This window comes from Rutilus rutilus (genome assembly GCF_951802725.1).
Source record: "Rutilus rutilus genome assembly, chromosome: 12".
In the NCBI taxonomy this organism is placed as follows: Eukaryota; Metazoa; Chordata; class Actinopteri; order Cypriniformes; family Leuciscidae; genus Rutilus; species Rutilus rutilus.
The window spans coordinates 527,000-545,749 of record NC_140217.1 but is presented as its reverse complement, the minus strand read 5'-3'; the positions used below and the strand labels follow the sequence as shown (position 1 = coordinate 545,749).

The window sequence follows — 18,750 nt, the reverse complement described above, 5'->3', positions numbered from 1 at the left end:
AGAGAGAGAGAGAGAGAGAGAGAGAGAGAGAGATGGCATTAGTGAGCGAGCGAGAGAGAGAGAGAAAGAGAGAGAGATGGCATTAGTGAGCGAGCGAGCGAGAGAGAGAGGGGGGGGGGAGGGGGGGTTGCGGTCAGAAATTAAAGCGTTTGCTCAAAGCTAAATAAAGTGACAGAAATGGCCCAGATATTTAATAGCTGGTTTATGTAATCTGATGTATTTCCTCATATTCTGTGACCTGTGGCTGTCAGATATCTGTGCTCAATATCTCTGAGGTGATGCTGTGATGGAGAGCAGGATCATGGAGACGTGTGCAGTGTTTCAGAGCTGGGATATCTCAGCATCAGTTAAAGACACTTTTGCACTTTATGTTTAACTCCATGTATTGATCGCACCTAGCTCTGTGTTTCTGTACGGCTAGAGACTGGGAAATATGCCACTGTAGGGCCGAGTTTTGCCTCTCAATAAAACTATTCATTTCTGTATTCAGAGTATCTATCTGAGGAAAACTAAATCATGCCCTGTTTTCCAGCATAAATATCGAAACATTCTTAAATCAAGATTCATTTACTGGAGAAGAAGTGAAATCACTGAAGATATTAAATTAAAACATTATCAAAATGAAGAGAGTTTATGATTAAAACAAGGATATCTGTCAGTGAGTCTGGAAAATAAAAGTGTTTCCCTTTGAATGCAGATTATCTTCCAGACCCACTGACAGATATTAGTTCTTGTTTTAATCGTAAACTCATTTTGAGAATGTTTTAATTTAATATCTTCAGTCGTTGTTCTTCTTCTCCAGTAAATGAATGGTGATGTAAGATGATCATATATCAGCGCTGGAGAACGAGAGCGTCATTTCTGCAGGAGATATTCATATTCATATTCATATTTCATCATTACGTGTCTTTAAATATATGAAATATACATTATTTCTTTGAATTGCAATTAATTTAAGTGATAAAAAAAATAGAAACTCCTTTTAGCTTTTTTCATTTAATTGAATTGTTTTATTATTGTATTCCTACGTATTGTTCTATGAATGCCTATAAATGAACACTAATACGGTTCTGGCTTGTGATTTCTGAGTGAAAACATGCCGTGATTATTTTAACCTCTTTTTCAACAATTTACCGGTTGCATTAAACATTTAAAATCTAACCTTATGATGGTTAAATGATGGAAAGAGAAATAAGAGCAAATACTTAAATATCAAAATGCATATTAAATATTAAAGGGAGAACAAAATACTGCAATAAAATTGTTTCAGCTTTATCACACAGCTGGACAAGAGCTGGGGGGGGGGTGGCATGAGCGAGCGAGAGAGGGAGAGAGAGAGAGAGAGAGAGAGAGAGAGAGAGAGAGAGAGAGAGAGAGAGAGAGAGAGAGAGAGAGAGAGAGAGAGAGAGAGAGAGAGAGAGAGAGAGAGGGAGAGAGAGGGAGACAGATGCATGAGTGAGCGAGAGAGAGAGAGAGAGAGAGGGAGAGAGAGAGAGAGAATGAGCGAGAGAGAGAGAGAGAGAGAGAGAGAGAGGGAGACAGATGCATGAGTGAGCGAGAGAGAGAGAGAGAGAGAGAGGAGAGAGAGAGAGAGAGAGAGAGAGAGAGAGAGAGAGAGAGGAAACAGATGTATTCAAGTCAATGGATTCATTCCCATGTCCTTCCAGACTGACTGTAAACGGTGATGCAAGAGAAAGAAACTGTGTGTGTGTGTGTGTGTGTGTGTGTGACTGACGCTGAGTGTGTTCGGTCAGTTCTGGAGACTCTACTTCCTCTCACCGCTGAAACTACACTATTGCGTCTGTAAAGCTCATATGTGTGAAGTTTCATTTTAGGAATTTAATTCTTGATGTTTCACGATAATTCATGGTGTTTTTAACCATATGCAGTTTTATCTGTTTATGCACAAACAATCATTTCATGGTTTTCAGATGCAAAATCAAAAAAAAAAAAATTTCTACTGGATTTCTTTTGAAAATAAATTACATTAAAATAATAATCTACAGCACACATGCATTTCACAGCTGTATGATCATATCTCTGCATTTCCACTAGCGCTGTTCAAGTGTGACAACCTTTAGACCTATAATGTAAAATATATATTTAAACAAATCTTTTCTGTGCAATACTTTAACACAGTTCATACACTTGTGAATTATTGTATTCATATCAAGTGTAAATCAACCAAACAATTAAATAAGTGTCAAGTTAGATTTTTTAAATGGCCAAATTATTCACAGTTTTTCAAAAAATGCTGCCAATTTATTCCACATAATTCATACAGGCGTCCAGAACCGGTGTCAGTCCAGAACCGGTGTCAGAGAAACATAAGAGTGTGTTGTGGAAGTGAGTGTGTTCTTGACTAACAGTGGGAATGAAGTGTTGATTCCCAGACGTTCCAGAGATTATTCAGTCCAGCTCTTTGTTGCTTTTTTTTTTCTTTTCCTTTTTTTCTAACTGTATAATTTTGCTTAATTATTGTCTTAAAGTCAGTGTCGTGTTTTGCCACATTAATTACATTTACAAATGCTCTCACTGACTGTCAACAGGAGAGAAACATGTTAGTTTTTACTTAAAAAGGGAAATAAAAAAGAAAGGATGATTAAGGTAGTGGAAAAAGACAGAGCGAAAGAAAGAAAGCAAGAAGCAGCGTGAATATCGTGGAGTTAGACAGACAGTTATTAAATGATGTGTCTAGAACAGTATATATACCTGTGTGTTCATATTTGTGTCTGAGGAGGGAACTGCTCTTCTGGAATGTTTTGTCGCAAAGGTCACACGCGTACATACCACTTTCTGTTTTCTTAATCTTCTTCCTGGACAGACAGGCCTCGGGGTCGGCCATGTCGTCGAGACTGCTCAGATAATCAGCCGGCCCGTCGAGGAGCTCGCTCTGCGGAGAGACAGCATCGTCAGATCCGGCAGTTCAGGGAGACGTGTCCCGCCGGCACGCTACACACACTCATGAGCGTCCAAACACACACACACACTACTGCTGCTGCTGTCATAATGTGTTTGTGTTTTCAATGATGATTTCTAGTGAAAACTGTTGCTGTTAAACTACTATTTTCACTCCGTGGTGCAACAACAATAAAGCACAAATTAATAAGCATTAAAATACCAAAAAAAATAATTTATAATATAATACACAACGTGATGTATTTGTATTTAAAATGATGATTTCTAGTGAAAACTGTTGATGTTAAACTGTACTATTTTCACTCCGTGGTGCAACAACACAAGCACAAATTAATAAGCATTAAAATACCAAAAAAAAAAAAAAACGTCCTACTATAATTTATAATATAATACACAACGTGATGTATTTGTATTTAAAAAGATGATTTCTAATGAAAACCGTTGATGTTAAACTACTATTTTCACTCCATGGAGCAACAACACAAGCACAAATTAATAAGCATTAAAATACCCCCCCAAAAAAATAAATAACTTGCTTATGTAATATAATATAATTTATAATATAATACACAACATGATCTAACCACGCTACACACACTCATGAGCATCCAAACACACACTACTGCTGCTGTACTATAATATACTCATAAAAAAAAATTAAAAAAATAAAAAAATTAAAAAAATTCCCTTTGAAACATCACTTATCAGGCTTATGCTACTCTGAATAATGCCTGAACTTTGTATTCTGAGCACTTCTTGCGTTGTTGTTGTTTTTGCCTCTTCATGATGACTCGCTTAATTTAGTCCTAATTTGTAAGTCGCTTTGGATAAAAGCGTCTGCTAAATGACTAAATGTAAATGTAAATGTAAATATACTACACTATAATACACAACGTGATCTAATAATATAAGGTGTTCTAATGAAAACTGTTGATGTTAAACTACTATTTTCACTCCATGGTGCAACAACAATAAAGCACAAATTAATAAGCATTAAAATACCAAAAAAAAAAAAAAACCGTCCTACTATAATTTATAATATAATACACAACGTGATGTATTTGTATTTAAAATGATGATTTCTAATGAAAACTGTTGATGTTAAACTGTACTATTTTCACTCCATGGTGCAACAACAATAAAGCACAAATTAATAAGCATTCAAACATGAAGAAAAAAAATCTGGCTGCTGTCACAATCATCTACTGTAACAAATATAATATAATATAATACACAACGTGATCTAATAACATAATTTATTTGTATTTTTAATGGTTATTTCTAATGGAAACTATTGATGTTAAACTGTAATATTTTTTTTTCTGAGAATCTATTATACGGCAAAATAAAATAAACCACAGAATAGATCAACAGAGAACTTAATCTATTTCATTGTCTTTTATATACATGTTTTACATAAAGTGATTCATATTTCACATTTTAATATGAACACAATATGCATTTCTCAGCTAAAACCGGAGTAGAAGTCTTAAGAATTAAACATTAAAATGTTTGTGACCTGAAAAAAACACACACATGTAAAGGCAGGATATTGCAAATGAGGCCTTTCTCTCTTCTTAATCACACCTTATTCCATATATTTGCATTCAAATTTGGTTTAATTTCATACATGAAAGGGTGTTAGCGCAGTATTTATCTGAGCAGAGATTACCCCGATAGGCTTAAACTTAAATTAATGGGGAAAAAATATTATTACATTAGAAGCTAATAATAAGAAGAGAGTCTTAGTAGGGAATATTGCCACAGTCCTCTAATTTCAAACGGTAATGATTAAATCAAGAGAGGCATAAAATGGCCAGAACCGCAGCGACGATGCCCTCATTAAGGACAGCCGGCATCGGACTGACAATACTTCCATGCACTCTCTTTTAAAAAGCCCTGCGCTATCGTTCCGCAATCAATTTGAGCTAAATGCCCTTAGCTGTATTTTTAAAATCTAATTTAATAACTTAGAATAGGAAACATTATTAATACTTTTTTATCAGAATGGTTTCCCCGATGTTAAACAGCCCTCAGCGCTGAGCTGTAATGAACATGGGGAGTGTGCATTATTAATCTTTATGCTCAAACTCATTTGAGCTTTTCTTGCAGTAGAAATATAAGGAGGGGAAAGGAGCAAAATTAAAAAGGGGGTTAGAAATGAAGAGATACGTCTTAGACTCACTGACACCTGAGACGGGGGAAAGAGCAGAAATCCCACAGGCGCATCTGAACACCTGCTTCTTTGACGTGTTCTGCTCTCGGTGTCTCGAACGAGGCACTCGACACAGCCGTCACCGCTAAAAGAGCCGGCGCTCGGCACTCGAGGCATTGACGTCTACCGCGGTTCTCTCTCGCTGCCTCGTTCGCCACTGGGCGTGAGGTGAGCTCCCCTCTCTAACTCTCTCTCTCTCTGTCTGAGTGGCTTTTAATTAGTGTCTGAATGAAGCCGAGCGCCACTCACCAGAGGGCTGGAAAAAAGAAACACAAGGCCTGAGGGTTTATGAAGGAGCGAGTCTGGTATTTACCTGGAATCCTGGCTTCCGCTGGTACTTTCTCCTCTGTTGCATCTCTGCAAAGCTGGCCGCTCCTGCTGTGTACGTGTAGGCCATGTGCGGCAAGAAGCTGATCTGGTCGAGACTGGGATAGGGTCTCAGTCCTGGGAGACTGGCTTGCACCGGTGGCATGAACGTAGGGGGTGGAAATGCGCTTTGGGGAGGCAAAGAGGTGTATAGGGGTTTGCCAGCGAAGGGGTTCAAACCAAACATGGGGCTTGAGCTTTTGTCCAGATTGCTGTGTGCATTAGGGCTGCCGAAATCCTTCTTAGAGAGATACGCCAGGTTGAGCGGCTCGTCCGCGTGTTCGCGGGGCGTCATGACGTGGTTATGGTCAGTCGGGGTGATGCTCAGCTTGGGTTGGCTTTTCACAGTCAAGATGTGCTTTGGCTCCTTCATGAGCTTTGGCAACGAGAGGTCGAGAGGCTCGGCCTGCAGGTCCTCGGAGGTGAAGCTGTTGGGCGTGTAAGAGCTAGTGTGGGAGTTTTTGGAGGAGGCGGACGACAAGTTAAGAGGAGATGGAGTGTTGCTTCTGGAGTGGTCCATCTTACCGCCCAGATGCTTGTGGTTGGAGAACTGGGAGGTTTTGGAGAGCCTGAGTGGGGTGTCGCAGTTGTTGTGAAGCTCAGGGATGGAGGGGGACGTGTTACGGTCAGAGCCTTTGACCAGGGACATCGGGGAGCGGATTCCTAACGAGTCTTTAGTGGGCGTGTGAGCGGAGACCGGATGACCAGACTCCACGTGGTTCCTATCTAACGGAGGAGTCCTGGAATTAGAGTACTGAAAGACTTTCCTTTGCTCAAACCACTCTTTCACGAACTCCTGCGGAAGCCCGACCGCTATGGAGATTTTCAGTAGTTCGTCTGAGTTGGGCTCCATGTTCATGGCGAAATAAGCTTTCAGCACTGACATGTGGTCCTTGTAGGGACTGATGGGGCCGTTCATGGCCTTATCGTGGTGCAAAAGGCCATGCTTCTCAGCAAAATAGCCGGGTTTGTTGGTCGTGGCGTTCTGAGCGGGCTGAAGCACTGCTTTTATCTCCTCGTTCATCTTGCAAAGGTAACGCTCGTGCTGGTGCAGGGGAATGGGACCAGGAAAGGTCTCTTTGCAATATTGGCAGGAAAACGGTGTAAACATTAGATTATTATTCTCATGCGATTTGTCCTCTATACCTAAATCTAGCATATGATTCGCCTTCTCTTTCTTGATATTGCTAATTTGCCTCTTAGAGTCGTTAGTCAAGCTCTGAAGGCAGGCTTTGGCTTCGTTGACCTTCTCAAGCGTGTAGTCTATGATGCTCTTGGTGGCTCCGTTGTGGCTGATGAGTGGAAGGGTGTTTTGGGGTCCACCGTGAGAGGCGAGGCCTTGCTTCTGTTCCTCTATGTGGGAACCCAACTCCTTCATGTATGCCTTCAACTTGGAGATCTCCTCTGGCTTGCAGTCCATCTTTTGTCGACAGACTGTGTTGTCCACGATCTGCAGGACTTTCTGTACCTCGCTCAGGTTGTTTCCCAGTGATGGGTATCCCAGCATTTGTGCCTCCATACTCATGCCCAGGTGTTGAAGGGGACTCTGGGAGTTGTGAAATCCCAGTGGACTGCCTCCCCTAATACCCCCGTTCAGGAACGGGCTGCCCGTACCGTAGCCGTGAGAGGCCATCATCAGCTTATAGTCGTTGAAGTCCAGTGGTTCAGATTTGATGTTGAGGTGGTTGGACTGGTCTTGCAGGCCGAGTGGTTTGCCATTCTCCAGTTTGTGTCGTAGCTGTGAAATGGCAGTGTTTGTAGGGGAGGAAGATGCAGAGGTTGGAGACGAACCCGTCTTCAGGTTGTTCCTCACTCTGCCGTTGATGGCGATCAGTCCGATGCATTTCTTGCTGCTTATGTGTGAACTGTAGGATCCGGAGTGTGAGAATCGTTTCTTGCAGTTTGGACATTCGTATGGCTTCTCACCTACAGTGAAGAAAGGCAAAGAAGTGAGAGATTGCACTGCTTTCAAAGTAATGAGTCATCTAACGAAACTTCTCATGAAAAGCTGGCTGGGACAAAACAAACAAACGACCAATTCATTCTGATCTAGAATCAAAGCATTCTTAACTGAGGCAATGGGTAATGAAAGAAAGAAAAGGACATACCACTGTGTATCCGTAGGTGCTCCTTTAGATGGTGTTTGTATTTGAAGGCCTTGCCACATTCAGTGCATTTGAACTTGCGGTTGCCAGAGCCCTGGTTGAGAATCTGGTGCTGTGGACGAGAAAATATTCACATGAGCTTCTCTTGCACAAACACACAATCACACACAACAGGCAAGATTTCAGTGAATAATTTCACGACAGGCCAAATGGCTCCCGTTGCAAAGCATCATCTTGCTTTGCTTGGGTGCATTTGAGCAGCGATAACAGAGGATCTCATACCTTTTCATTTCCTGACTCTAGAGCCAGAAACGCTGCATTGGCAGCGAAAAAAAAAAGAACAAAAAAAATCCCATTTCCAAGACTTTTTTCCTCATTAGGGAGGCATAAATGATCCACTTCATCTAATTTAGCATAATCGTTCCAAATAAATCTTGCATATTTAACCAACACATCCTTCAGATACCTGAGCAAAGAGTTCATTACGCAAAAAGGTGGGCTCACATAAATGTTGCAATTTCGTAATTGGGACGCAAATGTAGACTGTTTAAAGGCTTCAAACGTCTCTTTAATAATGCGTGAATGCGGCTTGTAGGCAGGCACTTCATTTGCTGTTCAAAGGTAGAACATGAACGCTGCACCCCTCGCATTTGCAATTCAAAGCAGAGCCTCGAAAATCAAAATATAATAACAATAACAACAACAACAACAATACGGGCGTCAGTGCGGAGAAGCGGAGAGCACACCAGGCGAGCACAATTAATTCAGAGTGGGAGGTGAGTATGTCGAACGGGCCGAGGAACACAAAAGGCCTGTGAGCGCCGCCCATGATCGGCTCCGACAACTGGTGGGGAGAGAGAGGCCCGCATTCCACTGGAGACAGATGGCATAAAGCACAGGACACAGGGAGGATTGTTCAAACAGCGGCAACCTTCAAACATCAAGCGGGGAGCCGTGCGGCCCACGCCGGGGAGGGACCCCACCATTCGCTCATATGTTGCTGAGTCGCATAAACAAACAGCAACAGCTGCTTTACGCCCCCCACCTTCCCTCTGAGGATGGAGGCAGGTTTTAGTCCTGCCATTACCCTCGATGTGATACAGTCACTCCGCCGGTCTAATTGTGACTGGCAGCAGCGAGAGGAGAGGGATTTTTCCTCCCGGTGTGATACTGTCGCGCTCACAAGTGTGTCAAGCACGATGTGGGCGGAGCATTTGATTGGGTATTTGCATATTTGTCGTCCACAGCAAAGTAAAAATCAGCTTTATCGGTAGACCAGACGCTCTAGTGCATGTCCTGACTGATTTCAGTGGATTTCGGGTTTTCAGACAACAGCACATTTTCAACGGGAAAGTCTTTCAAGATGAAGCGCACAAACAAAGACCAACAAATAGGAAGTAATTTGTGGATTAGAGAGGTCACGGGTGCAGAATGGGCCATCTGTTTATGTTTTGAGCGGCCCGTGGCATCAGGTGAAGAAGTTGGCAGCTCATCGTGTATCAAATCATTCTGTTCTAGTAAGAACGTCATGTCTGAGAGATAAAAGAGCGGCTGTACCTCAGCTCAGATGATTACATGAGCGACTGTGATGCCACACTACACTTGTGGAGATAAGTTTGAAGTAGCTTAGTCTCCGGAGACTCATTTTACATGGTTTTACACCTCCAGTGTGTCTACCTGTTCACACAGGGGAACGCAACAGCCACAACGACCCACATAATGTGTGTAAATAATGCTTCAACAGATTGTTAAGAGATAAAACGCTGAGTGCTTGACTTGCGTTTATCATTTACGCACATGGAAATTATGATGTGTTACTCTGTCACCGCGGAGAAACTGACTTTTAAAGAACATAAAAAAGAAAACCTAAAGAGCGGATACAATTTCTAAATTGGAAATTAACATAGTCATTCGATCGTGAATATAAGACTTGCAGAATCATATCAGAGCAGGCCATCAAAAAACCATTTAGACCTCAATTAAGGCTATAACCATTAAAAGATCTGCATCTTCAAAATGCCATGAAAAATTAATAATGATTGCCAATCAAAATGATATCTTTTCTCGGAGGGAATACAGCACATTAGATGTAGAGAGGCTGAGAGAGGGCTCACCTGATCTCGTCCTGGCTTGTGTGTGGCCATATGTCTCTCCAGCTGAGTGCGGTAAGCAAACGTGTAGCTACACAGAGGGCAGGCGAAGTTCTCCTCGTTTTTCTCATGCCGGTACTTGATGTGTTCCTTTAGGGAAGTCAAGCGTTTGTAGCCCCGGTCGCAGTAGGGGCAGGTCAACAGTTGGGCGAAAGCATCTGGAGTTCCAGGTGGCAGGTCTGCAGAAAGAGAGAGAAGGGCAACGGGCCAAAAGGTCAGCAAACCAATGGCAGCGAATGGGCGCTGTGCCCAGGCTGGTATGAGGAGGTATCTGTACAATCTGCTCCGCTGTGTGCCATCGTCAAGGTTGGCACTGCCACCCGTACACACACTCACGCCAATGCATGGACACACACTCACAGTAAGTGCACTCGAAATTCACACGATTCGCTGAGTTTTGCTCATGGGCTTTATGTGATGGAAGAAATGCAACACGCTCTTTTCCACTCTTTATATGAGAACGTACTAGTGATAGACAGATATGTCAGCCAGGCCAATTATTTTGGATTATGTTTGGCCAATTATAAGATGATTGGCACTGGCCAATAACTGCAGCCAATTAAAAAAAAAAGAAAAAAGTAAAAAGTAAAAAAGTGGTAGTGTCAGTTCCAAAGTGGATAATGCATATTTTCAGTAAATATTGTAAAAGAAAAGAAAGATTTCTAAAAGAAACTGAGTCCATCTTATCTGCTATCATTAAAAATGCTTTCCTGTAGCTCAACCAGTAGCGCTTGCAGTGCCAAGGTCATGGGTTTGATTCCCAGGGAAAGCAAGAACTGATAAGAGTGTAAATGTGTACCTTGAAATGCAATGTAAGTCGCGTCTGCCAAATGCATAAATGTAAATGTAAATATGATGGCAAAAATGAGAATAGTTTCGGCCACCCTGCTCTGTAGATGCATTCATTTAGTTTATGTTAACATTCAATTTAGACTATATTTTGAGCAGTATAATTTTGATGCAGTGTTGGGTCGCCACTTGACGTCCAGTGCTAAATAAGGGTCTTGAAGCAGAAGTCAAGTCAAGTCTCCTTCATTTATATAGAGCTTTAACATTATAGAGTGTTTCAGGGCAGCTTTACAGTGATAACAGGAGATTACAGTAACAGAGATTGTTTAGGCTTTACAGCAGATCTAGAATAAAGTTATTGTCCAGATAAAGTTAGTTTTGATTGATTCACTTCCGTTGTAAAGATCATTAGGTATTAACTTAGGGGCCGCTTGTAATGCATTCTGGCCGTTCATCTACACGACAGTGTTTGGAGCTCGAGAACGCAAACTCTGAAATAAGCAGATGCTAAACACAGAATTAACCTTGACTTCTTCTGACTATTTTGGAATGAACTGCTGCTAACCCAAACTGGCTAAAAGCAGTTGTTTACACTGGTTTAAACGCAGACGCAGTGCGATTGCTGGCGTGTTCGGGGCCAGTTGTGTTCTCTCGCTGTAATGGCTTCTGGTGGCTCGCACGTCTAATTTTTCACACGTTCTTCATAAGAGAGGTATGCGGCGTAACCCCCTCGGGACGGGAGATTTGGGGTTCATGATTTCACCACTCGGACAGCTGGCCCTCGCTCTAAAGGTAAACACTCAGACGACAGCTGGCCCGCGCTCTCACCGTTCTCCTCGTGTCCGTGGGCTTCGGGCGTGGCGAGCCGGGATCGGGACAGTTCCTCGGGAGCCTCGGGGTAGATGATGGCTGTGTCTCCTCTCTGGAGGTATTCGGCAATGCTGACCACATGGCTTTCACTGTCCACCAGTTTACGCTTCCCGAAGAAATCCTCAAACTCAGTAGCGCAGTGGACGCTCTTCACTAGAGACACACACACACACAGAGAAAGCCTTTAAATAAAACCTGCATCCATGTGAGAAATATAGTGCACTGAAAGGTGATGGAAACATGCGGCAGCATCTGTGATAAAAGAACGCAGGAACATTAGAGAAACGTTCTGGGAGGGATATGTCTAAATTACTGCCGTATCTAGCCACCTAATGGCCACTAAAATAAGAAATATGACTTAATCTAACGGGAGAACCATTCGAATTGTGGGAAAGCTTTTAACGATAAACCCTTTTTCTACTTTTAAATGTATTAGGGGCAATCAGACATGGAGCAGAAAGGATGTACGCCGTAATCCCGACATCGCCTCTGAGTTCTCCTAACCAGGCGGATTCAGATTTAAAAATGGGAGATTTTTGATGGGAAAATGCATTTAGGAAAATGACTGAAAATGCTCAAAAAAAGGAAAAATTGCACATTTAATTTCTCAGCTGTTTCTCCTAGAGAGCAAACGAAGAGTTCCTGAGAAAACCGCATCTCTTCTCGAGTTTCAGAAGACATCTTAAAAATTGTGCTCAGATTTAGCAAATATATCAATATATCAAAGTCAGAAATTCAAATGAAGAGATCTCAATATGAACTCAAAGGTTTCTCATCGAACGAGCCGAGCTGCTCTATATATAATCTGCATTGCTCTACACTGAATGACAACTAATGAATCCTTTGGGTCTATAAGACAAGGAGTGCAGAAAAGCACAGCATCGGGTGTAAACATACGTATCTTTGGATGTATGTAGGGAAAATAAAAAAAATGCGACTTATAAAACCGTATCAACACTCGAGAGTTAAGGTAAATGTATATATTAACAAAATGTACTTTAACTCTCGAGTGCCTTGGCTCGATACGTCTTCATGAATCATTTGGGTCTGTTTCGATTTTTAGGAGAATCATCTGAGAAAAACGTGAAACTTTGAAGCTATGAAAGAGAATCCCAAAACGTCTTGTGAAAATAAAGAGTAATAATTGTCCTCTGCAACAGCAGACGCAGGACACTGAAGGTGTTCTCTGTTATTATCCAACAGAATAAATAGCTTTGACAAGTTAAACATTACGTGAGAGACAGCGCATGTTGGACTTGAGTTTTATAAGCTACCTTTTAATTAGGATGAGCTTGTGTAAGGTGTAAACTCTGTCGTGAGGTCTGTCTGACAGTAAACATTTTATCGTCTCATTTGTGCAAAGGTCGAGCCGCTGGACTGTGTCGCTGTCAAAAATGTCTTGAAAATGTCAGAGAGCCGGCAGCCCTTTAACATTATTTAACAGAGCAAATGATTTCCCTCCTCTCTCATTACTCGCCAGCGCTCGCGTGAACACGCGTGAGCGACAGATGAACACGTTCAGCTCCTCGCTGGTGTGGGTTCTGCGGCTTACATGATCTAAACAAATCGAGTTTACGCACAAATTAGATTTTGGCCTGAAATGCGATTTGGGGAAGTTCGCGCTCGCAGTGAAAGCAGAGTAAAGTCTTCAGTTGCTAATGTTCTCCTTCTGCCGCTGGAGTGGAGATCGTGGGCCGACTCGAGGTGTGTGTCTCTGGAGTGTGTGTCTAACATTAGAAAGCTTTATTAAAACTACACATCCCTCCTCCTGAAGTACATCACCAGTGACAGCTCATGGAAATAAACTCTGATCTCAAACAGAGAGATTGTGGATTGAGATCTAGCTGAACTGCAGCAGAAGAGCCGTGTTCAGGATCAAGAGTTCAGGTTTGTCTTTGCCTTTCAGACACTGATAACACTGTTAAACAGCACATATTCTGCTCTCGTCCCATGGTCATCTTTCTTTGTATTATAATTCATGAGAATCGGATGAAAGTTACCCATTGGAATAATGAGAATGACAAACAAACAAGAGGAAAGTGTCTGTTCACACAGAGTCATGAAAGTTAAGATGTGTCTCACTGTCCTTAGAGTATCGTCACAATGCAGAAGAATCTTAATGCTCCTAAAATAAGCTTAAAGAGGATCTGATGTGCTTTTTCTACCTTTCTTTAGTGTGTAATGTTGATGTTTATGTCTATATCAGAGTCAGTGTTCCTGAACTCCTGAAACTCCTGAAGTTTCTTCCGGGAACGAACACGTCACAATATTCCTCATTATGATAATTAATACGCAGAATAAAGGGGCGGGGCCTGGTTGAGTTAGTTAGGAGTGTGTTAAACTGCCGGTTATGGAAAGGGGCGGGACATTTCCTCTACACGACCAATCACAACACACCGCTCCAGTCGACCAATCAGAGCACAGTGTGCTTTTCAGGAGGAGGGGCTTCATAGAGACAGGAAGTAAACAGAGCGTTACTGACAGACTGGGAAGAGAGGAGCCGCAACAATGGAGAATATGAGGAGAATAATCAACATTCAAGCAGGAAAACCTGTTCTAGTAGATCCTGAAACAGCAAAAATATGATTTTTAATATGATTCTTTAAAAATGTCAAGCGACTCAACACACTCACCTGTACCGTTCGCAACCGGCTGCAGAGTGGCATCGGGTCCCATAGTGTCGTAATCTCCCTTCAGTTCATCTGAGAACGAGACAGAAGAGTCTATTAACACACTGACACACTGCATCTGGCGGACACATCTCGTTCTGCATCTCAGGACTCACAGCGACCCACTTATTTACACTGACAACACACACACACACACACACACACAGCAGAGGAACGAGCCGAGCGCGCTGGGAAACAAGAGAGAGCAAACTCAGCTCAAGAATGTTCTGTCCACCTGAACAAGCAAACACATACACACACACACACACACACAGAGAGAGAGAGAGAGAGTGTGTCTGTGTGTGTGTGTGTGTGTGTGTGTCTTCAGTTCACTGATCCGTCTCTGGCACAGAAACTAAACACTGAGTCTCTAATTAAACCACTGACAACATGAGAAACACAAATGCAGAAAACACACACTTCAATATCATTATTCTGAGATCATCTCTCTGTGTTTTCACCTGTTGCTGAACCTCCTGTCTAATACCGTCATCCACTAATAACAGAGGATTTACCATAACGACGGTCACTGTCAGCAGAATGAATAATCAGTTTAGAATCAGAATCGACTCTATTTACTTCTTTAATAAAAGCACCTTTGCTTTTTTCCTGCAATCCACAGTTTGACTATCAGTGTTTCAGGGGAACATGGGAAGTGTTCAGGGCTGGTGTTTGAGCTCTCGTCTGAGTAACAGAGACCCGAGCTGAAGCTATTCCTCATGATGATTCATCTCCAAACATCTGAGAACACACGGCTCCCATCAGGACCGTCAGGACCGTCAGGACCGGGAGAACGAAAACACACGGCTCCCGTCAGGACCGTTAGGACCGGGAGAACGAAGGGAGAGGAAAACAAGCAGGCCAGGTGATTTACTTCAGCTTTCTGTCAGTGATAACAGTGTCACACACTAGAGACGGGCATTATGGGAGATGAGAGCGAGTCAAGGACGAATCTGACTGACCGAAGCAAACACACGAGGAGAAGAGAGAGAGAGAGAGAGAGAGGGGGAGAGAGAGCTTATCTCAGGACTGAGCTATGAGTCGAGGTACTAGAGCAGACACACCGGCACCAAACGCTGGAGAACACACACACACACACACTGAGGAAATGCCCACAAGTTTGGAAAGAGAGCATAACAGAGGAGAGAGAGAGAGAGAGAGAGAGAGAGAGAGAGAGAGACTTTGGCTTCTTCCTCTGGAGCTAATGAACGTCACCCAGCAGCACAGAAACATGGCCGTGGTTTTTATCACACACACACTCACACACACACACACACATCATGGAATTGCAACACAGCGGAATCACAGACATTCCGGCTCCAAGAGGGTTTATCAAATTAAAGGAATGTTCCGGGTTCAATAGGAGTTAAGCTTTATCAACAGCATTCGTGGCATCATGTTGAAAATAATCACAACAACTCTATCACTGAGTATCAGAGTCTGCGCTCATACTGTGGACATAATATTCATAATATATATATTAAAAAACAAACCGTAATTGCAGAATGCAGGACTGTAGTCGATTGAGAGTGTGCGGAGGGGTTATTATCGTTTACAAAAACTAAAACCATAAAAAATTTAATTTTGTTACTTTTAATACAATAAATGTTAATTGAAAAAAAAAAATTTATACTTATTTTATCACAATAATTAGTATTATTATTTAACATTTCAAAATTTTGTTGAAGTACTAAAATACCTAAAACTATAATTGAAATAAAAATTTATAAAACAATATATATATATATATATTTTTTTTTTAAATCTAATAAAAATGACAAAAAAGACAACAAAGTTACTAACATTTTAAATAAAATTAAAATAAAAACTGAAAATTAAAAAAAATATTACAAATAAAATTTCTGTTACTTACAATAAAATAAATTTTAATTGAAATAAAATAAAATAAATACTTAAACTTGTTTGATCACAATTATTATTATTTAACATTTCTCATTTTTGTTGAAGTAGGCTACTAAAATAACTCAAATCAATAAACTAAAATATATATATATATATATATATATATATATATATATATATCTATATAGACATATTTTTAAATTATTATTTATTTTTAAGATGATTAAAATCTAATAAAAATTACAAAAACAACCTTTAAATAAAATGTAAATAAAATCTGAAAAAAAAGATTTCTAAATATAATAATAATAATAATAATAATAATAATATGTAGTATGTTGGTTTGATGGTGTTATTTGCCCTGTGCCGTGAGGTGTTCTCTAACAGGTCCTGGAACAGAAGTGTGGGAAACCCGGACCAGAGGCAGTGAAACACACGGACTCTCCGGAGCGCGTCGACGGCCTGTAAATAATGAAGCGCTGCTCGACTGGAGGAAGATCAGACTTCACAGTATTCCTGACGCCACAACCCAGGCTCGTCTTCTCTTTTTCTGGGGCGTATTAAATTTTTAGCCTCCCGAACGCCCCCTCTTTCTCTCGGCTCTGTGCACAGCTAGTTCATTAGCAGAAATGAATAGCGAAGAAGTGCTCATTTAGATGGTCTGTCTTCCATGGGCTCTCACACTCCTATGTTTCTGTCATACGCTTCTAAGAATCATTGACTCTTATTACACATGTAAATGGCTATCATAAAAATAAAAATTTCATTTAAGATTCTTAATGACTTGAGCAGCAGCCTGGCCTCCCTTAATGATTACCTCTCTCCCTCATTAAGAGTATTTATCTCTCTGCGTCTCTGACTGCACCAGTGATGCTTGCAGGAGGAAACCGGGAGCGCGTTCACACTGACGCTCCGCAATTAACACAAACCCAACGATTACAGACACAAACACACGCCATAATTAAAGAGGAACTGGAGGCTGAGAGCAGGTTTCAGATCCATATCTAGCAGAGGGGCGTGTCTTAGAGAACAGGGGGCGTGTCAAAGATAACAGGGGGTGTGTCTTCAATGGAAGGGGCGTGTTTTAGAAAACGATGCACTGGAGGCTGAGAGCAGGTTTCAGCACCATGTCTATTAGAGGGGCGTGTCTAAGAGAACAGGGGGCGTGTCTAATATAACAGGCGGTGTGTCTAAGATAACAGGGGGCATGTCTAAGAGAACATGGGCGTGTCTAAGATAACAGGGGTGTGTCTAAGAGAACATGGAGCGTGTCTAAGAGAACATAGGGCGTATCTAAGAGAACACAGGGCGTGTCTAAGAGAACATGGAGCGTGTCTAAGAGAACAGGGGTGTGTCTAAGATAACAGGGGCATGTCTAAGAGAACAAGGGGCGTGTCTAAGTGAACATGGGGCGTGTCTAAGATAACAGGGGTGTGTCTAAGATAACAGGGGCGTGTCTAAGATAACAGGGGTGTGTCTAAGAGAACATGGAGCCGGTCTAAGAGAACATAGGGCGTATCTAAGAGAACAGGGGGCGTGTCTAAGAGAACAGGGGGCATGTCTAATATAACAGGCGGTGTGTCTAAGATAACAGGGGGCATGTCTAAGAGAACATGGGCGTGTCTAAGCAAACATGGGCGTGTCTAAGCAAACATGGAGCGTGTCTAAGAGAACAGGGGTGTGTCTAAGATAACAGGGGCGTGTCTAAGCAAACATGGAGCGTGTCTAAGATAACAGGGGCGTGTCTAAGATAACAGGGGTGTGTCTAAGAGAACATGGAGCGTGTCTAAGAGAACATAGGGCGTATCTAAGAGAACACAGGGCGTGTCTAAGAGAACATGGAGCGTGTCTAAGAGAACAGGGGTGTGTCTAAGATAACAGGGGTGTGTCTAAGATAACAGGGGTGTGTCTAAGATAACAGGGGCATGTCTAAGAGAACATAGGGCGTGTCTAAGAGAACATGGAGCGTGTCTAAGAGAACAGGGGTGTGTCTAAGATAACATGGAGCGTGTCTAAGAGAACATGGAGCGTGTCTAAGAGAACAGGGGTGTGTCTAAGATAACAGGGGTGTGTCTAAGATAACAGGGGTGTGTCTAAGAGAACAGGGGCATGTCTAAGAGAACATAGGGCGTGTCTAAGAGAACATGGAGCGTGTCTAAGAGAACAGGGGTGTGTCTAAGATAACAGGGGCATGTCTAAGAGAACATAGGGCGTGTCTAAGAGAACATGGAGCGTGTCTAAGAGAACAGGGGTGTGTCTAAGATAACAGGGGCATGTCTAAGATAACAGGGGCGTGTCTAAGAGAACAGGGGTGTGTCTAAGATAACAGGGGCATGTCTAAGAGAACAAGGGGCGTGTCTAAGTGAACATGGGGCGTGTCTATGAGAAAAGGAGGTATGTCTTCAACATATGGGGCGTGTTTTAGATATTAAAAAAGAGGGCGGGGCTCACCGGTTCCGTCGACTGACGCACTCAGCAAGTCGTTTTCGTTCCAAAGGTTCTCTATTCCACTGTCCTTCATATCATCTTCATCATCCACGGTCTTCATCAGGAGGGCGTGTCCCAGGGTCGGGGAGGGCGGGGCCACGGACTCATGATTGACAGGGCTGATGGGACTCCCCTCCTCCGACACCAGGAGTCTGTCTTCTTCTTCAGTCTCCGATCCCGTTTCCACCACGTTCTCAAAGTCCAACACTGTGGAGAAAAAACACACATGATCAATATTACAGATTATAACACAAAATGATTATGATCTCACCGACATTTTTATACATAATTGAGAGCTTTATTTGTGGATTGTTTAA

At 42.1% G+C, this 18,750-nt stretch overlaps 1 protein-coding gene across 3 annotated transcripts in view; it reads right to left on the bottom strand.

Annotated features, from left to right (window-relative positions):
• Window positions 1-18,750, bottom strand: part of zeb2b (zinc finger E-box binding homeobox 2b) — a 74,106-nt gene that overhangs the window by 3,519 nt on the left and 51,837 nt on the right. For 2 of the 3 annotated variants that reach the window (XM_084426966.1, XM_084426968.1), the window contains exons 3-9: window positions 18,398-18,640; window positions 14,048-14,116; window positions 11,373-11,567; window positions 9,720-9,934; window positions 7,609-7,717; window positions 5,448-7,426; window positions 2,713-2,893 (exon numbers count right to left, since the gene is read on the bottom strand). In XM_084426966.1, coding sequence (XP_084283092.1) covers window positions 2,713-2,893; window positions 5,448-7,426; window positions 7,609-7,717; window positions 9,720-9,934; window positions 11,373-11,567; window positions 14,048-14,116; window positions 18,398-18,640 — 2,991 coding nt within the window. The remainder of the gene's footprint in view (window positions 1-2,712; window positions 2,894-5,447; window positions 7,427-7,608; window positions 7,718-9,719; window positions 9,935-11,372; window positions 11,568-14,047; window positions 14,117-18,397; window positions 18,641-18,750) is intronic. The other variant, XM_084426967.1, reaches the window with a different exon arrangement.